Source organism: Lynx rufus, unplaced genomic scaffold, assembly GCF_022079265.1.
Source record: "Lynx rufus isolate CCGP_SWC_20201006 ecotype Redwood Valley unplaced genomic scaffold, mLynRuf1.p SCAF_24, whole genome shotgun sequence".
In the NCBI taxonomy this organism is placed as follows: Eukaryota; Metazoa; Chordata; class Mammalia; order Carnivora; family Felidae; genus Lynx; species Lynx rufus.
Genome location: NW_025814839.1, coordinates 17,115,984 through 17,140,500, shown reverse-complemented (window position 1 = coordinate 17,140,500; position 24,517 = coordinate 17,115,984). Strand labels below are relative to the sequence as shown.

Below are 24,517 nucleotides of genomic sequence, written 5' to 3'. Positions count from 1 at the left end.
AAAAACAAAACATAGAAACTGGTTTTTCTGGGCAGCCAAAGAAAAAACAACTTTGTTTACATTTTCTTGCCAAGAGCAGATCAGCAATCCAAGAAAACCTTGTCTTTTTAACAGGAGAAAGCAGATTTTCAGTCTTATACAAGTGTACTTTTAAAATCCATTCATTTCATGGGAGCCTGGGTGGCTCAGTCCGTTGGATGTCCAACTTTGGCTCAGGTCATGATCTCCCGGGTTGTGGGTTCAAGCCCCGTGTTGGGCTCTGTGATGACAGCCTGGAGCCTGCTTTGGATTCTGTGTCTCCCTCTCTCTCTGTTCCTCCCCCTCTTGCGCTCTCTCTTTCTCTCTCTCTCTCTTTCTCAAAGGTAAATAAAGATTTTAAAAAATTGTTTTTTAAATCCATTCATTTCAATCTAGTCCATCCTGACCACACATAAAATTCCTTTCCAAAGGTTTGCCTTCACAAACCTTCTACAAGTTGCTTTTGTATTCAGATTTTGCCCCAATCCATTTCTCTCCAAACAGCCAGTCTCATTTTAGGACAAAATTACTTTCTTTTTCCTTCAACAAAAATGTATTCCTGTTCCTTATATCTTTCTCATACATCTCCTACTTTCCCTACATACAGAGTTGCTTCCCTTATATCTATCAGTCTTAATTACATTTAGCAGAATTTTAACTCTTAGAAATCTTAGTCTCCAGTGAAAACTAAGTACTAATCGATTGTGAACTGTCTGTTGTGCCAGAATTCTTTAGATAGCAAATTTATGAATACATTTAAGCACAAAGCATGTTTTCCAACAGACCCAAATATCCTTAGTTTCTTTGCAATAAGAAGCCAAAAGCACAAACCTACATGCAGGAATCAGTGCTTTAGCACTCCCTCCTATTTGGAAAAGGTCTAGATGTCCAATGAATTCAATCCAATTTATCATCCAAGCAAAACTTTAAAGTTTCAGGTTGCCAAAGACTATCTTAATTACCCATGAAAACATTGAGACAGACAAAATTAACCATTTTAAGTCACTGTTTTGCTGACAAATTGCAACAGGTAACATGAGCTAATTTGACCTTCAGTAAACCAGGGTAGAGTAAAAGTTTCAAATTTAATGCTGATAACTCCAAAGACATGTCTATCTTAATTAAACCAACAAACTTAAATTAGTTTAAATACCAAATATGTTCCACCTGGGTCTCCTTAAAAGTCAGTCAATTTGTTCCCCAATGTCAATTTTACCTGGGGCACCAGTGGGGAAATCTGAAGTGGGTGGAGTTCACCCACTTCAAGGGGGTGCTCTTCACTCCTTGACAGTGAGGGTAGGAGGAGGAGCCCATGGTGCCAGAGGCATGCAGAATGGTACAGGAGCCAGTGATGCAGACTACACCCAACGTGGTACAGAAACAGGAAGAGGGGGAAAGGGAGGCAGAAGAAGTGAGGGGCTGCCTGAGGGCCAGAAAGAGGACTCCTGGTTCTAAAGCTTATCATCTCAGACAGATGAGCAGATGCCATGTTTTTTCTTCCAACAAGTAAAAGTAGGCAGTCTATGTCAGGCCAGGGAAAACAGAAAACTTCCCTGTTACAAGGAGTTTCAGCAGCTGCTTGGGAATATTCTTTAAAGTCCCCATCCCAAGGTAGACTAACCACAGTTGGCTCCAATGATCATAGCCATTAACCCAGGAAATGAATGAAGAAGAAGCCCCCACATCTACTAGGAGGAACAGTGAGAGAGGGTCAGCATCCCCTTTGTTAGGGATGGTCTGTGTTTCCTCCAGCAATCTGGGTTTAGGAGGAAACCTATTTGGATAGTTATTATCCATTGTCAGGAGGGAGTTTACCAGCCTGGTTAGTGGCCAAACACATTCTGCAAAATGCCCTTAGATCAGGGTTCTGATTTGGGGCCATGCAGGGCTGGACATAGAGTACATTCCATCCATTTACTCTATTTCCTGCAGAAGAAATCTAACTGATTTATTGAAGCTTAATGTTCCTTTAATGAACCATTTTTCCTCGTCTCCTAAGGAGTATTAAAGCCATCCAATGTTACAGAAGAAGATCAGGCTTTTCTTAAATTTTGCAATCTGAATTGTTTCCAGTGCATTAAAAGGAAGAGTCCTTGGGAACTGAAGAAGATCCTAGAAAAGTAGAGAAGGTCCATTACCCAAAAAATCACCTCCAACTCCCAGGTGGCATCCCATGCAGGATATGTCAGAAGTTCCTGGTGTCAAAGTGACCTGAGGTGTCCCTCAAATGAAATCACTATGATCAGTGCCCTGACCTGTAGGAGGGATGCCAGCAGTCCCCTGCTTCCCTATTGCATTCTAGACTACAAATGGGTGCTGGTGTATGGGCCGAGATACTGTGACACACTGCACCATGCCATGCCATGCCATGCCTTAAAGAACCTACCCTTTTTAACCCATAGAAAACACTAGAAAAGTTTTAAAAGGGGAAATTACCCAATTTTGTAATTTAAGTAGTTAATAGGGAGCATTGATGGGAAACAGTAAAGGTAGAAATCCATTATGGTCTGAAAAACTTTCTAACACATGTAATCCTTAAAGCCACGTTCCCTAAGAAATGGTTCCTGGTTGGGTTTTAATTCAGTTGGGTACTAGTTTGGGCTGGCTCCGAGTGGAGGTCTTGTGGCCAGAAGTGGCTAAACCAGAGATGTGGAGGGGATCACATTAGACCAATTAGGAGGAAACCTCACATGGGAGTCAAGATTTGCAGCTGTCCTTGTGACTTAGGTGGCTGTCCTGTGCCCAAGACAGACACCTTTGTACAAGGACATGAATGAAGAGAGGGGAACAAGTTTCTGGGTCTTATCATTCTGTCCATGGTACTAACTTCGAGTCAAAAGGCAGGCTTTTAATTCCTCCCCATAAAGCAGCCAGGGGCTAGAGCATTGCAGCCTGAACAATTGACATGAAAGTGTTCCGATAAGACCATACTCCTTGAAAAGCTCCTGGAATGAAAGTAAAGGAATAGAAGAGGAGATACTCATGAATCTTGCACCTAGCCTCAGAGTCCAGATGAGAAGACTCAGGCCCCACGTTAGGCCCTGAAAGATGTGAAATGTTGGGGTCTGGGAGCAAATGGTGAAGAAAGAATTCTTGAGATATTTTCAGTGCAAAAAGGTGGTTTTATTAAAGCATGTGGACAGGACTCATGGGCAGAAAGGGCTGCACTGGGTTTGTGAGGAGTGACTGATTACATACTTTCAAGTTGGGAGGCAGGGATAGTGTACGTCTCTAAGGAGTTTGGAAGCAAGGTTTCCAGGACCTTGAGGGGCTAGCTGTTGTTAAGTAAGGTCATTTACTACTGTCTAGTAAACCCTTAGTCATGAGACACTTCAGATATATATCAGTGGGCCATATGCTTGGAGGATGATTGCTAACATATATCTTGGGAGGAGTGGTAGAGATAAAGGAAGTTTCCATAGGGATTTTTATATGTTAAAAAAGACTTATAGGATCCTGGAGGTTGGACTAATGTCAAGCTAAGTTTGCCTTTGGCCTCTAGCAAAACATTAAGGCAGTCGAGTTCCTGGAGGAAGGTCACTCTGCCTGTCCCATGTACTTGTCAATGGGCTATAAATTATAAGGAAATTTAATTTTTTTTCCTTTTGCCTTTTTTCTCCACATCAGTGTGGTCTTGGGAAGTAGATAAAAATTTTAAGGCCTCCAAACTCCCATTTAGATATTGCCTTGAGAGTTTAACTTTGATGCTTTTGTGAATCTGACCTAGCCCAAAGTCATGGTCACAGAGTTCATCCTTTAGAGGTAGAGACAGACGTTAAACACTGGCTGATGCTTGTTTTGAACTATGTGAAGTCTATTATCGACCTTAAACTAAAGCTAAAATAAAGATCCAGCAATTTCACAAACAATGAAAAATGAAATAAAAACCAGGTAGGGCAAAGTGAGCTGGCAAAGACTTTGAAGAAACTTGCCAGAGAGAAGTGTGAGGAAAACCAGGGGCATGTGGTGTTAACAGCAGAAGACTGAGGAGTGTTTCACAAAGAATCTGAGGACAATAGGAGTGGAGCAAGGATGAAGGAGAAAGAGACTGCCCAGGCCAGAGGCAAAAGTTTGGGTGATTTGAAGAATGACAGATTGCAGAAGTCCATTATGACTGGAGCCTGGAGGGTGTGACTGGACAAAAGGAGATGATGGACACGAGAGGTCAGTAGTGGCTGGTTCCTAAAAGGAAGATGGGAGTGAGACCTGTATGAGACATGTGACCTGGGCAGTTGTTCCTGGCCCTGTGCTTGATCCAGTACTCTCTCCATTGCTATCTTGAAATTCTCTCTCTCTCTTTTTGAGAGAGAGCATGCTAGTGGGGGAGAAGGGCAGAGGGAGAAAGAGAGAGAAATTCTTAAGCAGGCTCCATGCTCAGCACAGAGCCTGACACTGAGCTTGATCCCACGACCCTGGGATCATGACCTGAGCTGAAATCAAGAGTTGGACAATCAACCGATTGAGCCACCTGGTAGTCCCACTGTCTTGAAATTCTTAACAATTTTTTAACAAGGCACCCTGCATTTTCATTTCACACTGCCCCTGATAAATCATGTAGCTGGTGATGTGATGTTATGGGGGTCAGGAGTGAACGGTCAGTAAAGAATTCTTGAGACGTCTTTGGTACAAAAAAGGTTTTTTTATTAAAGCATGGGGACAGGACCCATGGGTAGAAAGAGCTGCACTGGGATTGTGAGGAGTGACTGATTATATACTTTTTAGTTACTAGGAGTTAGGGATAGTGTAAGTCTCTAAGGAATTCGGAAGCAAAGCTTCCAGCACCTTGAGGGGCTAGCTGCTATTAAGTAAGGTCATTTACTACTGTCTAGTAAACTCTTAAGTCATGAGACCCTTCAGAGGTAATCAGTGGGCTTGGAGGATGATTGCTAACCTGTATCTTGGGTGGTTAGAGATAAAGGAAGTTTCCAAGGGGATTTTCATATGTTAAAGAAGACTTACAGGATCCTGGAGGTCAGCTAATGTCAAGCTAAGGTTGCCTCTGTCTCTAGTGAAATATTAACATGTAGGCAGTTGAGTTCCTGGAGGAAGGTTACTCTGCCTGTCCCAAGTACTTGTCAGTAGACTGCAAATTGTAAGGAGATTTAGTTTTTTCTACATTTCTTTTGCCTTTATTCTTAGTATCAGTTGGTCCTGTTCACAGGAGGGACCTTGTTTTGCTTACATTGATCTTGAGGGGTCTGTAGAAGACACAAGTGGAGGTATCTAGGAAAGCAGTTGTACATTTAGGTGCAGAGCTCAAAATCGAGGTCATATAGGTACCAGATATTTATAGGTATCTGAGTCTCAGGGAAGTGAAAGGACTTACCCAAGGTCACTGCACCCAAGGTAAATTGGCTGAAGAACCCACTGCTGAATGCACATTCCACTGCCTGAAGAGCTGTAGACAGGCTCAATTCAGGCATGTAAGGCTTAGTTCCCTCCTGTCTTATGGAAAGTGTTGTGTAACTCCAGGAAAATGTGAGGCAGACTTTAGTTCCATAAAGGGAAGAGTTTTTTTGTTTTATTTTTTGTTAAAAGTAGGGATAAGACAGAGAAGCTTTAACCTCTGTGCCTGAAAAGCTGTCTTTTTTTTTTTTATAATATAATTTACTGTCAAATTGGTTTCCATACAATACCTAGTGCTCATCCCAAGTGCCCTCCTCAATGCCCATCACCCACTTTCCCCACTCCCCCACCCCCCTCAACCCTCAGTTTGTTCTCAGTATCCAAGAGTCTCTTATGGTTTGCCTCCCTCCCTTTCTGTAACTTTTTTTCCCTTCCTCTCCCCCAATGCTATGGGCACCAGTGACAGTCACAACAAAGTTTATTGCAATGAGAGGCAAGGCCAACCGATTGGGACCGACACTCTTGACCAGAGTGCGGTCTTGAACAGCCGGGGTACAGAGTTTTTACAGCCGACCACATCGTGTTATCATCACCTGGTAACAGAACAAAGAAATAGTTCCCAGATGGGGGTGGAAACAGCTCCAATCCAATCAAACACTAATCCAGTTGATTTTGCTTGAACTTTTGTTCCCTTGATTGATAGGACAAGGTTGTTATCTCTTAATCTACAGTGTTAAAACAAAGCTGTTATTTCTTAAGGCTATAGGTTAGCCCTACACTACAATTTAACCCTTACACAAGGTCTTCTGTTAAGTTTCTCAAGATCCACATATGAGTGAAAACATACGGTATCTTTCTCTGACTGACTTACTTCACTTAGCATAATACCCTCCAGTTTCATCCACGTTGCTGCAAATGGCCAGATTTCATTCTTTCTCATTGCCAAAGTAGTATTCCATTGTGTATATAAACCACATCTTCTTTATCCATTCGTCAGTTGATGGACATTTAGGCTCTTTCCATAATTTGGCTATTGTTGAAAGTGCTGCTATAAACATTGGGGTACATGTGCCCCCACGCATCCGCACTCCTGTATCCCTTGGGTAAATTCCTAGCAGTGCTATTGCTGGGTCATAGGGTAGTTCTATTTTTAGTTTTTTGAGGAACCGCCACATTGTTTTCCAGAGTGGCTCCACCAGTTTGCATTCCCACCAACAGTGCAAGAGGGTGAGGGAAGAGGTTTTTAATCTTTAGATCTGTCTGATGTGATATGATGTGGGCTCTGGGAGCAGATGGTCAAGAAAGAATTCTTGAGACATTTTCAGTGCAAAAAAGTGTTGTGCCCAGAATTCGTGATCCCCAAAGACCACCAGGGAGCCGAGTCCGATGCAAAAGCAAAGAGCCTTTATTTGAGCTAGTTCGAGCTCAATCCCCTACCCGCACCAATGCAGCGGTGAGATGCCGGAGAGAGAGAGAGAGCGAGTTTCAAAAGCACAAAGGTTTTATAGGGATCTAGGGGCGGTTGGTGGGGTAACGGTCGTGGCCTTAGCAGCCGATTGGCTGGGGAAGGGTCAGAGTCCCGTTGCGCAGGTTGCCGGGTGTGGTTTGAACGGGAAGTTTGAACGGGTGAGCGGGTGAGCGGGAAGTTACTCAGGGGAGGAGGCGTGGTCTGAGGTTTGAGCTGGAATTTCTTTCTGTGGTTTTCCCGGAAAGGGGGCCATGTTGGGGATATAGTCACTCAAGATGGAGGACACAGAACAAAATGAAGTCAGCTGGCCTAGGTCCGCTCTTTCAAAAGGTGGTTTTACTAAAGCATGGGGACAGGACCCATGGGTACAAGGAGCCACCCAGGATTTGTGAGGAATGATTGGTTATACACTTTTAAGTTGAGGAGGGACACAGAGAAAGGAAGTTTCCAAAAGAATTTCCCTATGTTAAAGAAGACTTAACAGGATCCTGGAGGTCTTGCTATCTTAAAGCTAAGGTTGCTTTTTGCCTCTAGCAAGTCGTTAACTTTAAAAGACAATTGTCAGTTCCCGGATGAATGTCATACTTTGCCTGTCTCAAGTATTTGTTAATGGGCTGCAAGTTGTAAGGAAATTTAATTTTACTTACATTTCCTTTTGCCTTTATTCTCTTCCTCCTGTGCACTCACAGAATTCATTCTTCACCATTGTGGGTGAAGAACCCAGTCTCTGCAGGTAGACACATCTGGCTTTATCCCCAAGCTATGGACAAACCACTTTACCCCTCTGTACCACACTTCCTCAATTGTAAAATGGGGAAAACACAAAGTAGTTGTTGATATAAATGTTGTTAAATTATTTTTTTAAACAGACAATTGTGATCCAGCCACTTTGGAAGATAGTTTGGCAGGTTTTGTTTTTTTGTTTTTTTTACAAAACTAAATGTGGTGTTACCATACTATCCAATAACAACACTTTTAGGTATTTACTCAACTGATGTGAATATTAAATGATGAGGTTTTTGGGGTGACAGTGGGGTTTGTGGGGTCCGGAGCTGATGACCAAGAAAGAATTCTTGAAGACATCTTTGGTGCAAAAAGGTGATTTTATTAAAGCACAGGGAAAGGACCCGTGGGCAGAAAAGAGCTGCCCAGGGAACATGAGAAGAGACTGGTTATATACTGTGGAGATCAAAGTCCTGGGGAAGTTTCCAATGGGATTTTCATATGTTATAGAGGACTCGCAGGATCCTGGAGGCCTACCTATTGTCAGACTAAGGTTTTTCCCTCCAGCAAAGCATTAGCATTAAGACAGGGAGTTCCTGGAGAAACTTTTTACTCTGCCAACCTCAAGTATTTGTCAATGGGCTGCAGGTTATAAGGAAATTTAGTTCTACCTATCATTTCCTTCTGCCTTTGTTTCCCACATCACTATGGAGGGGTGATGTTGGGGCTCCAGGAAACGGAGTCTATAGTTTTCTGGAGATTAGGCTATTGATGAGATTGCCTTTTTCTTGTGATTTACTAAGATATTTGTAAATAGATGGAGACTCAGGTCCTGCCTGACTGTGATCTCTCCCAGTTAACCATTTGTTTTTCCCCTTTCCTTTGTTCTTGGGCCACCTGAGGAATATCACACATATCCCCCCTGGGGGTGTGTGGGGGTATTTGCAGCCTGTCAGCTTGCCTTATGCTCCTTCATCACTAAATATACACATAAAACCTGCACCTGAATATTTACAGCAACTTTATTCATAATTGCCAAAATTTAAAAGGAACCAAGATATCCTTCAATAGGCGGATGGATAAACAAATCACACTATGGTATATTGTGTATATACCGTACAATGAATATTACTCCACAATAAAAAGAAATGCGTCATCAAGCCATGAGAAGAATGGATAAATCTTGAATACACATTGCTAAGCGAAAGAAGCCAGTCAGCAAAGCCTACATATTTTAAGATTTCAATCTTGTGACATTCTGAAAAAGGCAAACTATAGACAGTTAAAAGGTCAATGGTTGACAGCAGTTTGGTGGTAAGGGCGAAAGGGATGAATAGATGAAACACAAGGAGTTTTTTAGGGTGGTGAAACTATCCTGTGTGATACGGTATAGGAGGATGTATGATACTATGCATTTGTCAAAACCCATGGAATGTCACAGCACAAAGAGTGAATCTTTTTTTTTTTTTTTAATTTTTTTTTTTCAACGTTTATTTATTTTTGGGACAGAGAGAGACAGAGCATGAACGGGGGAGGGGCAGAGAGAGAGGGAGACACAGAATCGGAAACAGGCTCCAGGCTCCGAGCCATCAGCCCAGAGCCTGACGCGGGGCTCGAACTCACGGACCGTGAGATCGTGACCTGGCTGAAGTCGGACGCTTAACCGACTGCGCCACCCAGGCGCCCCAAAGAGTGAATCTTAATGTGTGCAAATTAACCACAGAAAAAGAACCACTTAGGAGGCTGGTGGAATCCCAGCATGGAAGGCAGAATGTGACAAAACAGTCTAAAGGTTTTACAAATATATGAAACAACCTTGCTGAAATGGATGGGAAAAAAAGGTGATGAGACAAGTAACAAGTCAAAAATCATTTGCTATATATGCGAGGGTTTATCTTTGGTCCCTCCATTCTATTACATTGGTCTGTATATATATCCTTATACCAAACTATTTTTTAAAATTCTCTATGCTATACTTTTCATCTCCATGACTTATTTATTTTATAACTGTAAGTTTGTATCTCTTAATCCACTTTACCTATTTAACACGCCACCCCTCTGGCAACCACCAGTTTGTTGTCTGTATTTTAAGAGTCTGTTTAGCTTTGTTTTGTTTCTTTGTTTGTTTTAGATTCTACATATGAGTGAAATCATGTGGCATTTGTCTTTTTCTGTCTGACTTATTTCATTTAGCTTAGTACAACCTAGGTACATCCATGTTGTCCCAGATGGCAAGATTTCATTATTTTTTATGGCTGAGTAGTATTTCATTGTACACAACATATGCCATATCTTCTTTATCTGTTCATCTATCCATGGACACTTTGGGTTGCTTCTGTATCTTGGCTATTGTAAATAATGCTTCAGTGAACGTGAACACCAGTGAATAATGCTTCAGTGAACGTTCAGTGAACACCAAATGAGTGTTTTTGGTTTCTTTGGGCAAATACCCAGTAGTAAAATTACTGGATCATATGGTATTTCTATTTTTAATTAAAAATTTTTAAGTTTATTTATTTATTTTGAGAGAGAGACAGAGAGAGAGGAGAGTATGGGCAGAGAGAAAGGGGGAGAGAGAATTCTAAGCAATCTCTGCACTGACAGCACAGAGTCCAACATGGGGCTTGAACTCATGAACTGTGAGATCATGACCTGAGCTGAAATCAAGAGTCAGATGCTTAACTGACTGAGCCACCCAGGCACCCCTCTATTTTTAATTTTTTGAGGAACCTCCATAGTGTTTTTCATGGTGGGAAGTATAACCAAGCCTTTATGGGACCAGAGGGCACAAGTAAGCAACATGAACAGGTAGCCTAAGGCCTCTCTATTACACACAACAGTTGCTCCAGAATCCCTCCTCACTTTGTACCAAAGGCTGTATGGAGGTCCCATTTGACTAGCTGAAGGAGGAGGAAAATACTCAAGCTTGATTTATGGATGACTAGGCTCAGTATACAGGTACAAGGCAAAAATAGACCATAGATGATACATCATAGCTACTTTCAGGGTTGGTCTTGAAAGACAGTAGAGATGGAAGATCTTCCCAATGGGTGGGGCAGTAACCAGTCATCTGCTCTGTATGGAAGATAAAATGGCCCAAGAGAAGAATACACATAGATTCCTGGGCAGTAATTAATGGTTTGGCTGTGGGGTAGATGTATGTTGATGGATGTGATGGTGAAAGTAATAGAGAAATCACTGATCCCCCAATATGCCACTATTCTTTGAGGCAGACAACTGGCCACTCAATGGCAGTTTAGCCACAGTGTACACTCTTTGTCCTGGAAAGGTCACTGGTTTGTCCTCACAGAGATAGATACATAATCTGGGTAAGGGTTTGTCTTTTCTGCCTGGAGAGTCTCAGCCAGCATCACTATCCAGCAGCCTATGGAATTCCTGATACATGTCATTTCATTCAACCAGGGGACCCATTTCACATGTAACGTTATGTAGGAGTCAGCAGGTGGCCATGGGATTCAGTGGTTGTATCACTTATTGCACCATCCAGAAGCAGCCAGCATCACAGAATACTGGAATGGTCTTCTACAGGCATAGCTGAAGCATCAGGTTGGAGAAAATACTCTGCAACAATGGGAACTCATTCCAGTTATACCCAATGACCCACTGGGAGGATATTATACTTCTCATCCTCGTAACTCTGGGCTCTGCAGAGCTGGAGACCCTGGTTCTCAAAGAGGACATGCTTTTTCCAGGATCCACAGAAAAGGTCCCATTGAACTATAAGTTATGGCTGCCACCTGGATGCTTTGACCTCTTGTTGTCCAGGGACCATCGGGTTTGAAAAGGAGTCACTGTACTGCTAGGAGTAATTGACTCTGACCAGCTGGAAGAAAAGGTCAGGCCACTTTATTCAGTGGGGACGGGGCAATATGTACAGAGCACAGGTGAATTGTGGGAGCTTCCTTGTATTCTATTGCCCATTGCAGCTGCCCATTCCATGTGGATGCCCTGCCATGAAGACAGTTAGCATTCCAAGGGCTCAGGACCCTCAGCAATAAGGTTTGGATTACACCACTGAGTTAGCCATCAAGACCTGCTGAGTTGAGAGCTGAGGGTCAGGTAAATTTAGAATGGATAGTGGAAGACAGAGAGGAGGAGTACCAGTTGCAACCCCGAGAACAACTGAAACAATGGGGTGTTGTAATTTATTCCACGAACTTCCCTCTTTTAAAGTTCTGCTCAGGAAACGAGGCCTGTGGAGCTATTCCCTGAACCTGTGTGGATAAGCCAATATATATAGCACAAGGGGTGGACTGTAATGGCTGCAAAACACACCCCTTAGATCTCCTACTGTGGGAAGCACAATTGTCTGACTGCCCCAGCTGTGCTATGAAGTTTATCACATGTTAGTGCCAAGATGACTCTTCCCATGGGGCTGCTCTCAGCCAATGACTGAGTACAGCAAGGATACAGACTTGTTCCTTAGGATCACAGGACTCCTCTATTGGGTGATTGTTTTGTGTCCATCTCAGCTATTGATAGTGATGCTCTCAGCTAGGAATGTGAGGCACTCCTCTGGGGCTGTACAACTTGTGGTGGGCCCCCATAGACATTCCCCAGACTGGAGCCAGTGTTGTGGTCAGACTGGCCCTTGTGCTTCCTATTATGATTGCAAAACATACCTCAACAATAACCATCAGGGAATTTAAAAAAAAAAAGGTTTATTACTCACAGATTCTAGAGGGTACATGACATGCCCAGGGCCATACAGCAAGGTCATGGGTAGAGGGAGATAGAGCATGCACCAGGGGTTTTGCCTTTATTAGGGTCAAGGGTGGGTTGCCTATGGTTTTGAGGTTTCACTCTTCATTGGCAAATTAAAAACATAAGAACAGGAAATAGGGCACCAGAGGAGAAAAGCAGGGTGGCTCAATGGGCAGTCATATAGGTTATCCAGGGCTTAATAACACAGAGACTGCATGAATGGGGACTGCCTCTCTCCTTATCTGTTTGGTTAGCTAGTAACTGGATCACATAAGTTGGCAATATGTTTATTTCAGATGAATGTCCTTGAAATGGATGCCTTGGCAATCAAAAGTTTAATGTCAGGCACTTCTATTACAATTTTTAAAAAGCTTATTTTCAGACACAGACACTATAGTGACTGATTTGAGGGCTCATTATCAGTCTTGTTAAAACTTTCTTAGAGCTATACACCAGCCTTTGATCTCCCTTACTTATTTCCTTCTTTTCCTCTCTGCTTCACAGGGTTTAGACCTGTACCCCAGGCTGATGGGTCCCCTGGCCTCCTCTGGCTCCCTCCCAGAGAATTCTCCCCAGTCAATCCTATGCACCCCTAATCTCATCTTGGCATCTGTTCTTGGAGAACCTGGACTAACATAGCCAGTCATAGGTTCACAGCTTGTTGATGGTTCAAAGTAAGCATATCCATAGAACCAGCACCCAGATAAGGAAACAGAATGTGACCAGCAACCTGGAAGCCCTCCCAACTGTGTTCCCTTTTAGTTCCTATTCCTCAAAGAGAATCACTAATTTGACTTCCCAAATCATACCTTAGCATTGCCTGTTTTTGAACTTTGTATCAATTGACTCTCGATTGTTTTGTTAAGAACTGTAAAGGGTCCAAGGTGTTAACCCACTCTCACAGATATGTAATTTTATATATAAACACTGCAGAAACATGAGGCCTCTGGGTCAGGGAAAGAATTTTTGCTTGATACCCACAACCAGATCAATAGCTAGAGTAGCACTGTAGCATTGGTTCCCTGCACCTAGACCCACAGACAACTCAGTAACAGCTAATGGAGGCTTTCTGTGTGAGTGGTGAGTCATACCTCATAAGTGAGAGATGGAAAACAATGGTTTTTCCCCACTTCTATATGTAGGAAAAATCAGCTGCCTTCTCCTTCCCTCTTGAAAGAGAAACATCGCTGTTTATTGGACACTGAATGCAAAAGCTCCTAGGTACTTACCCTAATCTGACAGATTGTAAATACATCCTTCCAAGAACTGGATAAGCCCCAGTATCTGGCTCTTATGATGTAGAGATGTTTGGGGTATCTGGGCTTTATCCATTTTGACAAGTAAGTACATGGGGAGAATAGCACTCCAGTCTTCCTGGAACCTTGGGAGCTTAAGCCAGGGACCTAGTTAGATTGTACCCACGTGGCCTTCTCAGGGAAATAAGAGAAGTTTTATTATGCTTTTGGATAGGACTTAAATTAACTAGACAAATGGCTACAGATTAAACTCTCGTGATACCTGAAAAGTTGAATGTTGAATTGAAAGTGAGCATTGCCTATCTTTATATCATATACATGTCCACATCTTAGGAGAGTAGGGTTTTCTATAGGAGCACCGAGACAGCCATGGACGTTTTATTTCCTTCCACGTTGTTTTCTTTTTTGTCTGGCTTCTTTCATTCAACATTATGTTTATGAAATTCATCCTTGTTGTGTGAATGTCCATTCATTCTCATTGCTATACAGAATATGCCATACTTTATCCATGTTATTTTTGGTGGAGACTAGATAGTGCAAAAAGTTCACCAACTGGGAAGATAGGGAATAGTTCACACTTCTGACAATAATTACAAGTTCAGGGGTTCCCAAGATCATCCTCAGGTTTGATAATTTACTAGAAGGATGGATTTTCAAAACTCAGTGAAAGCTGTTATACTCATGTTTACAATTTATTACAGGCAAAGGATGCAGATTAAAATCAGCCAAGAGATGAGACATATAGGGTGGAGTCTAGGAAAGTACCAAAGGTAGAGTTTCAAATTATCCTCTCCTTGTAGACTCAAGACACTGTTAGTACATGGACTGTGATAGCTGATATATTTGGGTTTATGTCTTCTGTCTAACTTTTGTTCTATCTATTCACTTTTTCTAGGTTTCGCCCCCCACCCCTCCACTGCTTTTTGTTTTCTTTTGGATTCATTCTCCCCATACTAATTCTGTTTTTCTCTCTACTAGTTTATATACTGTTTCTGTTCTTCTAACGATTACCCCCCAAATTTTAACCTACACCTTTGACTTAGCAGATCCTAAAGTTAATCATTATTTTATTCTTCTCAGGAAAAATACACAGACCTTTATTTCCTTTAATTCCATTCTGAACCCTCTACACTTATATACAATTGTACTTTATTTTTATCTTGATGTTATGCCCTGTATATTAGACATTATTTGCATTGTTTTACATAGTCAATATTTGTTTACATTTGTCCTCAAGCTTGACATTTTCTTTGCTCTTGTTCTTTCTTACATCTTAGACTTTCCTTCTGTAAACATTTTTCTTCTTCTGGAGGTATGTTAGTGAGGTTCTGTTTCAGGTAAACTCTTGATTTTTGGTTGTCTTAAAATGTCTTCATTTTACCCAGTTTTTATTTTGAATGATAGATCCACTGGGTATAGAATTCCAGCCAATGGTATAGAATACCATTCCAATGGTGTATTCTCTCAACACAATGAAGACATTAATCTAGTGTGTTTTGGCTTCCATTGTTGCTATTGAGAAGTTATCTGTCAGTAGAATTATTATTTCTTGTAGGAAATGTGTTTTGTTCTAGCTTCTTTTAGGATATTCTCTTTATCTTTGAATTTTTAGTTTTGTTATGGTGTATCTAAGTTTGGATTTGTTTATATTTCTCTGGCTTGAGATTCACTGGTATTCCTCATTCTGAGGATTTATATCTTTTCTCAACTGTAAAGTTGCTCTTCCTCCCACTTCCTTTCCATACTGTACTCTTCTGAAGGAAATCACTGTGCATAGCCCATACTTGTGGAGTGGGGAGTTATGCTCCCCCTTCAAGAAGGCAGAATATCTACACACATTATTTGGAGTTCTTCTGCATAAGATATTTGTCTCTTATCCATTTGTCTTAGTCTGTTAAGGCTGCTATAACAAAATACTCTAGACTAGGTGGCTTATACACAATAGAAATTCATTTTTCACATTTCTGGAAGCTGGAAAGTCCATGATCAAGATGCCAGCAGATTTGATATCTGGGGAGGACCTGCTTTCTGGTTTGTAGACAGTTGTCTTTTCACTGTGTTCTTCACATGACTGAAGGAGTAAAGGAGCTTCCTGGGGTGTTTTTTATAAGGGGACTAATTCCACTTATGAGGGCTCCTAATCACCTCCCAAAGGCCCCACCTCCAAATACCATCACATTGGTTGCAGATTGGATTAAGTTTCAATACATGAATTTTGGGAAGACATAAATGTGCAGCCTATGGCACCATTTGTTTACTTATTCAATCATTTATGAAATCAGTATGGACTTAATGATATTGTTGTTTTGGGAGTTATATTCTAATACTTCTTTATTTTGTTGCTCAGATTGTTCCAGCTTTGGCCATTAGGGGGTTCTTTTCATTGACTTCTCTATTCCCTTGGCACACTCCATCAGATGCATACATGCCTCTGTGTGTGTGTGTGTGTGTGTGTGTGTGTGTGTGAAAGAGGGGGGGGGGCTGGCGTGTACACACTTCTTTACTTTCTGGCACTATAAGGTGTTCCAGGCTCATCTTGTATATTTCTTGCCCCAGTCCTAGAATCAGGCTATTTTCCAGGGAGCCCTCCTCTCTTTTATTGGAGAATAGTGTTATAAACCAAAATCTGGGCACTAGGTAATCTTATTGCTACTGTGGTGTCTTTGCTTCTAGGCCTTCACAGCTGATAGCAAAAAATATATGTATGTACGCTGTTAACCTTAGAAGTAAAAGTGTCAATTATTTTACCGGCAAAAGATGGCTTTACTTGGGAATAGCTGAGAATTGCAATCCAGGACAGGCAAGCTACAGCAAAACCATAAGTGAGTCAGGAGAACAAATGAGAGGAACACTTTTTTTATAGAGAAAAGGGGGATTTGGAAGGGCTGTTGTAAATAGTCCATTGGAGTAGACTGGGAGTTCTAAGAATAGTGGCTTCTTATTTGCTGAACTTTGTCTCTCATTGGCTATGTGGTTGCCAGGGGAGGAGGAAATCTTCCTTCCTCCAGCTAGGACACTAGGGTATCCACGTGCAAAGTCTCTTAGAGGGTCTGCAACTGAAGACAAGTGGTAGGCCACGAGAGCTCCCCCTGCTGGCTTCCCAATGCCATTGTAAACAAGGTTTCCTTTTTTTACTTTTCACAATACTGTTCTGTTTTGTACACACAAATCTATACATATTCTATATGTAACCATCTTTGTCTACGTTAAGCTAAATATGACTTCATAGTGATGCCTCCAGCGCTAATCCATTATCATGTGGATCATTCTAACCTCCCCTTGCTTATCTGTAAATTCCCACTCCAGCTGTGAGAAACCTACCTTCCATAATCTGCCATCCATTTACTTAATTGTTCAGTTCCAGTACACATGCCTAATAGTATCAGAATTAACTCATACCCTCATGATATACAACTTAGAGTACAGGGCTTATGTGCAAATCCTTTTGCCATTATTCTTACAATCCCACTCATTTTCAAAGTTTCTTAGGTCAGCATCCTTTCCTCCACCCCTTCAGTGAGGTTGTTTCATATATTGGTAATACAGACTAGATTGCTTATCACATTCTGCTTTCTATCCTGGAATCTCCTGATCTCCTCAATCATTTTTTTTTAATTTGCATGCACTAAGTTCACTCTATGTGTTGTAAAGTTCTATAGGTTTTGAGAAATACATATATTATGTATCCACCATATTACTATCATACAGAATAGTTTTACTGTGCTAAAAAAATGCCCTGTTCTTGCTTTACCTATTCAATCCCCCTACCCTAGCTTCTTCCCCCCAGTCTCTGGGAACTCCTGATCTTACTATCTCTATAGTTTTGCCTTTCCTAGAATGTTATATTACAATCATATACTAGGTAGACTTTTCAGACTCTCTTCTTTCTTCACTCATTAATAGGCCTTTAGGTTTCATTTGTGTGTCTTTGTGGCTTGTTTTCCCATTTCTTTTGATTGCTATTTAAATTTATACCATATTTCATTATATATGTGTGTGAGAATTTGTTTATCCATTTACCCATTAAAGAATATCTTGGGGGACGATGCCTGGGTGACTTCGGCTGAGGTCATCATCTCGCGGTTCATGGGTTTGAGCCCTGGCTCTGGCTCTGTGCTGACAGCTCAGAGCTTGGAGACTTCTTCAAGTTCTGTTTCTCCCTCTTTCTACCCTTCCCTCACTCATGCTCTCTCTCTCTCTCTCTCTCTCTCAAAACTAAATAAACATTAAATTTTTTTTTAAAAAATATCTTGGTTGCTTCCAGTTTTGGGTAATTATGAATAAAGTTGTTGTAAAGTTACACATGAAGAATTTTGTGTGGACCTCCAGTTGGGTAAATAGCTAGGAATATGACTGCAGGATCTGATAGTAAGACTATGTTTTGCTTTTAAGAAACTGCCAAACTGTCTTCCAAAGTGACTGTTCCACCTTGCATTCCCACCAACAATGAATGGCAGTTTCTGTTGATCTGCAGACTCACCAGCATTTGATGTTGTCAGTGTTTTGGATTTTGAGCACTATTGGTGTGTAGTGGTATCACTGTTGTTTGAATTTGCAATTTCCTAATGACATATGACATGGAGCATCTTTTCAGATGCTTATTTGCCATTTATATATCATCTTTGATGAGGTGTCTGTTCAGGTATTTTGCCCATTTTTAAAATGGATTGCTTGTTTTCTTAATGTTGAGTTTTAAGAGTTCTTCGTATATTTTGGATAACAGTCTTTTACCATAAATGTCTTTTGCAAGTATTTCCTCCCAGTTTATGGCTTGTCTTCTCATTCTCCTGACTGTGTCCTCAGCAGAGCAGAAGTTTTTAATTTTAATGAAGCTCAGCTTATCAGTTATTTCTTTCACAGATCATGACCTTGATGTTGTATCTAAAAAGTCATCACCTCAGGGCGCCTGGCTGTCTCTGTCAGTAGAGCGTGTGACTCTTGATTTTTGGATTATAGGTTTGAGCCCCATGTTGGAGGTAAAGATTACTTTTAAAAAATTTAAAAATCTTAAAAAATGAAAATAAGAAATAAAAAGTTATTGCCTCTTCTAGAAGTTTTATAGCTTTGTATCTTACATTTAGCTCTCATTTTTTAATAAGACATATCCCTACATAGACTTTTTTTTTTTTTGCTTATGGACATCCAATTTGTTCTAGCACATTTGTTGTACTAGAACACAAAATTACTATCCTTTTTCCATTGTCAATTTCCTTTGCTTCTTTGTCAAGATATCAGTGGACAATTTTTGTGTGGGTCTATTTCTGGGGTCTTTATTCTGTTCCATTAGCCAATCCATTGATTCTTTCACCAGTTCTATACCATATATATATTTGTTAATGTTTATTTATTTTTGAGAGAGAGAGAGAGACAGAGCGCGAGCAGGAGAGGGGCAGAGAGAGAGGGAGACACAGAATCTGAACCAGGCTCCAGGCTCTGAGTGGTCAGCATTAGCTCAGAACCTGACACAGGGCTCAAACCCATGAATCACGAGATGATGACCTGAGCAGAAGTCAGACGCTTAACTGACTGAGCCACCCAGGTGCCCCAACACTATCTTGATTATTGTAGCTTTATAGTAAATCCTGAAATTAGATAGTGTCAGTCCTTCAACTTTGTTCTTTTTCAGTAGTTGATTATTCTCGGTATTTTGCTTCTCCATACAAGCTTTAGAATCAGTTTATCAACATCCACAAAATAGCTTACTGGGATTTTGAATGGGGTCATTCGAATTTCTAGATCACATTGACATCAGTGTCACCATGACATCTTAACAATATTGAATCTTCCAGTCCATGGATACAGGATATTTCTCCATTTATTTAGATCTTCCTTGATTTCTTTTATCAATATTTTAGAGTTTTCTACGTATAGATCCTATACATTTTTTTTAAGTAGGCTTCACATCCAATGTGGGGTTTGAACTCATGACCCTGAGATCAAGAGTTGCATGCTCCACCAACTGAGCCGGCCCAGAGCTCCAATCCCATACATATTTTGTTCAGTTTACTGTTCACATTGTTTTCTCTCTTTGACTTTTGGAATTCTTTGAAGCCTAGGTTTGAAGTACATTCTTTTATTTTTTTATTATTTTTTTTATTTTTTGAGGGAGAGAGAGAGCGAGCGAGCTGGAGAGGGGCAGAGAGAGAGGGAGACACTGAATCTGAAAACAGGTTCCAGGCTTTGAGCTGTCAGCACAGAGACTGACTTGGGGCTCAAACCCACGAATGGCGAGATCTTGACCTGAGCCGAAGTTGAACACTTAACTGACTGAGCCACCCAGGTGCCCCTGAAGTACATTCTTAAAGACCTACCATTTCCTTCTGCCATGTGCTGAGATGGTTGTCCAAGCCCGTTTCTTATAAAATGGGAGTGTAATACTGTACTCCTAGGTTTCTCATTAGGATCAGATGAGAATGTTTGTGAACTGCTTAGCACAGTGGTAGGCATATGGTTCAAGCTCATTCCATTTTAGTGCTTATTAATGGCTAACTATCAAAATCCAGGAAAGAATGCTACAGGGGAAGAGTTAAATGTCCACTTAGCAAGTTTCCCATCTCCAAAGGTCTGGATTCCAGCTTAGTAAGAGAAAACAGACTTGCACGTGACACAAGACTGTTAGACTATCTTAATCCATGCAATGCTGGGCAACATCAGACAATCTGAGTAATCCTGTCTGACAGCCTTTCCTTCTTTTTTTTTTTATTGTAGTTTTTTTTTTCAATATATGAAATTTATTGTCAAATTGGTTTCCATACAACACCCAGTGCTCGTCCCAAAAGGTGCCCTCCTCAATACCCATCACCCACCCTCCCCTCCCTCCCACCCCCCATCAACCCTCAGTTTGTTCTCAGTTTTTAAAAGTCTCTTATGCTTTGGCTCTCTCCCACTCTAACCTCTTTTTTTTTTCCTTCCCCTCCCCCATGGGTTTCTGTTAAGTTTCTCAGGATCCACATAAGAGTGAAAACATATGGTATCTGTCTTTCTCTGTATGGCTTATTTCACTTAGCATCACACTCTCCAGTTCCATCCACGTTGCTACAAAGGGCCATATTTCGTTCTTTCTCATTGCCACGTAGTACTCCATTGTGTATATAAACCACAATTTCTTTATCCATTCATCAGTGGATGGACATTTAGGCTCTTTCCATAATTTGGCTATTGTTGAGAGTGCTGTTATAAACATTGGGGTACAAGTGCCTCTATGCATCAGTACTCCTGTATCCCTTGGGTAAATTCCTAGCAGTGCTATTTTCCTTCTTTCACCTGAAACTCCCTCCATCCTCAAAGGGTGGTTGTTCTGACCAGGACCCTTGGAGAGAACACACTGGATCCCTGCTGCTAGGTCCCAAGAGAACTTCTCAGACAGATCCTTGGGACTGTTTTGAATCTGCAGGCTCCTCTGTGGAGCAGAGCAACTATGGGGGTCTGACCACACAGAGAGGTTATTGAAGTATTTGACAAAAGGCTGTGGTTAGATGAAATGTAAACCAAGCAGTGTTTCAATAGACTCAATGCATTGCAGGGCTGCGTGAGAGGGGTCAACTTCAGACCTGGACAGCAAAGTGGACCCAGAGTCCTGTTCCCTTGGAAATTACAAGGATGGGTGTGTAATGTTGTATCCAGAAACTCCTGACCTGAGGCTGCTTCTCTGTATCAAAGTGACTTAGCTCCTCCAGGCATGTTTCTTTCTTATAATTATGATTTCAAATAGCAAATTTATGATTTTAGGGGGAAAACAAAAAAATCTCAGTAAAAAAGTAATAGTCACTCAAAGAACATGATTATTGGGACACTTTATAGCTGTAACATGACCTTGGGAAAAATGTTTCCTGTTAACATTGCAGCTGACTTTATCGGTACCTGTCCTGATGCATGGACAGGGCAGACTTTCACTTGTTCATTCCAAGCTAACTTTTACTTTCTTGGTGTAGATCCCTAAGTAGAAATCCTGAACCAAACATTTTAGTCATCTTTCTTTTTCACTTTTCTAGACGGTATTACCTAAAACAGCCCAGCTTTGCCCCCAGTGATTCTGTTTCTGATAAGCTATGGTGAATGTGCCTCCTCCCTGGTTGGTCACCACAGTACTTTTGAGTCTGTGGGAATCAGAGGTGATCCTCCTAAAGGAAACTGTTTCTCACCAGAGGCTGGGGGATGGGGAGTTCCTCCGTCATGGTCACCTCCTCCAGGCTGCCTTCCTGGAAGTGGCAGGAATCAGAATCACCACCACCCACCACAGGCAGAGGGTTGGGGGGCCAGGACGGTCCTGTCCCAGATCAAGACAACTCCATTGCACACAAATTGCTGAGGGTCCCCTGGAGGTCCAAACCTGAGAATCTGCAGATGTTGGGCCTCCAGCTGGCCTCCCTCCTTCCCAAGAACCTCACTCCTATGGGCCACACCCAGCCTTCTTGCACCAGAGAATCTAATTTTAATTTGTAAAGTATTTCTGTAAACAGATACATATACTTGTATTTATCGATGTCAAGAGCTTGAATTGTGATAAGTCAGGCACAAAACCAGATTATCTTGAAAGGCTAAACCTTGGCAATTAGCCATAATATGACTGCATTCCTCATTAGAGGAAATGATTATAGGTGTTTTAAGATCATAACATTTTCACAAGTTGAGCTGGAAAGGAGCTTAGAATGATCTCATCCAACCCTGTCATCTCACACAGAAGAAACTATTTCAAACTCAGAGAGGTTAAGTGACCTGGCCAAGGCCACACAGTACCACCAGGGTTAACTCTTAGACATTGATTCTCCTGTGTAGTTAGGCAAATGAGGAATCCTTTGTTCTCTCTTCTCCTTACAGATTTTTTTAAGGTTACTTTCCTAGACCTAATAAGTAGCCCTGCTACCCAGCGCTTCGTGTCTCAAATGATTAAATCCTGTTCCTTGTTTCGTTTTGTCTTCAGGAGGCCTCCAGCTTTCCTGGCCGGTTGAAAAAACTGGCCCGGGTCCAGCCCCTCCCACCCCCAACTCTGGGCGGGCAGGCAGAGAACAGCTGACGCCAGCAGTCACTCATGTGACCACTACAGCTTTCTGTTTGCTCCCTGTCCCAGAACTGGGTGAGCACTTCCAGGGTCTCCTTCTGTTGGGGGTGGGGGGTACCAGGTAGGCACCCCAGTCCTTCCTGTCCACAGCTGGAACAGTGAAAGGGATACCACACAGGCACAGTTGGACAGACTTGGGCAGATCAGATGTCAGGCCTTCTGTGCTTGCCCAGGGCTCTTTAGGCAGCAAGACGGAATGTGGCTGGCCTCAAGGTGTCTCATACCATTCCTACTTGCGCCACCCCCACCCCCCCGCCGTTCCCTACCTCCAGGAAGACTGCTCTGCCCTTCCTTCCTCTGTTCTTTGCCCTTCCTTTTCCCTCAGCTACAGATCTTTTCCTCTTTCTCTCTGTTGACTTAGCAGTTTGCTGCTTGGCGTGGAGGGATTAATCAGTGACAGGAAGCTGCCTCTTCTAGAGCTGTGACCGGCTGTGGTTAGGAAAGCCTCTGCAAGACCAGCCCTAGGAGTCTGTCCAGCTTCCCGCCTGCTGCTCACCCACCTGCTCCTGCCATGGGGCACCTTGGAGTCCTCCTCTTCCTGCTTGGGGGCCTGGGGGCTCTCGCTGATATCTGCGGTGAGTAACCAGATCTACCCTGCGCCTCTTTCCTCCAGGGTCCTTAGGAGGGAGGACTATAATGTCCAAGCCCCTGATTATATAATACCTGGGGAAGTAGGCTGGGGTGTGTGGGAGGGTGCACTATATCTGCCCCTTTGGGCTTCATTAACAGTTGGAACTTAGCTGGACCTCAATGTTTGACACACTATAATGAGATTAGTTGTAGTTGACCCTCGAAAAATGTGGGTTAGGGCTGCCAACCCTCCATGCAGCCAAAAATCCATGTATAACTTTTGACTCCCCTAAAACTTAACTATCAATAGCCTACTGTTGACTGGAAAGAAGCCTTACTGATAAGGTAAACAGTCAATTAACACATGTTTTGTATGTTATATGTATTATATACTGAACTCTTATGATAAAGTAGGCTAGAAAAAAATATTATTAAGAAAATCACAAGGTAGGGGCACCTGGGTGGCTCAGTCAGTTAAGCGTCCGACTTTGGCTCAGGTCACGATCTCACAGTTCATGAGTTCGAGCCCTGCGTCGGCCTTGGGCTGACAGCTCAGAGCCTGGAGCCCACTTCCGATTTTGTGTCTCCCTCTGTCTGCCCCTCCGCTGCTTGCACTCTGTCTCTCGCATTGTCTCAAAAATAAATAAACATTAAAAAAATATTAAAAACAAAAAAAATCACAAGGTAAAGAAAGTACTTTTTTTTAAGTTTATTTATTTTGAGACAGAGAAAGAGTGTGAGCAGGGGAGGGGCAGAGAGAGAGGGAGAGAGAGAGAATCCCTGCACTGATAGTGCAGAGCCAGATTGGGGCTCGAACCCACAGACCGTGAAGTCATGACTTGAGCTAAAACCAAGAGTCAGGCACTTAAGTGACTGAGCTACCCAGGCACCACAGAAAATACATTTAAAGTACTGTACTGTATTAAGAAAAATTCACATATAAGTGGACCCATGCAGTTCAAACACGTGTTGTTGAAGGGTCAACTGTGTATGTCTGATAGCCCACCATACAAAAATGCTCCCATTCATTCACTCATGGGTTTATTTATTCATTCAACATGCATTGACTAAGACTTCTCTGTGTCAGTGCAGTGTTAGACTTTGGGGAAAGAACAAGGAGCAAGACAGGTCCCATCCTTGTCTTCCTAGTCCATCTGTTCTAGTAAAGGGGACAGACAAAAGAAGTCAAGAGACAAATCAGTGCTGTATTTGGGGGCCGTGGTAAGCACCAAAGGAAGTGAGCCAGGCATGGAGGTGGAGAGCTGGGGGCCACTGATTCAGGAAGAGCGTTCAGGGAAGGATTTCCGAGGACCAAGGGTGACAGGGGGATTGAGGCCCAGAGGAAGAAAAGGA

The 24,517-nt window shown here is 42.1% G+C and overlaps 1 protein-coding gene across 3 annotated transcripts in view; it reads left to right on the top strand.

Annotated features, from left to right (window-relative positions):
• Positions 1–24,517, top strand: part of TCN2 (transcobalamin 2) — a 41,803-nt gene that overhangs the window by 4,699 nt on the left and 12,587 nt on the right. Inside the window, exons 2-3 of one of the 3 annotated variants that reach the window (XM_047088140.1) lie at positions 22,457–22,609; positions 23,012–23,169. In XM_047088140.1, the coding sequence (XP_046944096.1) occupies positions 23,106–23,169 (64 nt within the window). In that variant the 5' untranslated portion in view covers positions 22,457–22,609; positions 23,012–23,105. Of the gene's footprint in view, positions 1–22,456; positions 22,610–22,955; positions 23,170–24,517 lie in introns of all 3 variants that reach the window. The other 2 variants (XM_047088138.1, XM_047088139.1) reach the window with 2 other exon arrangements.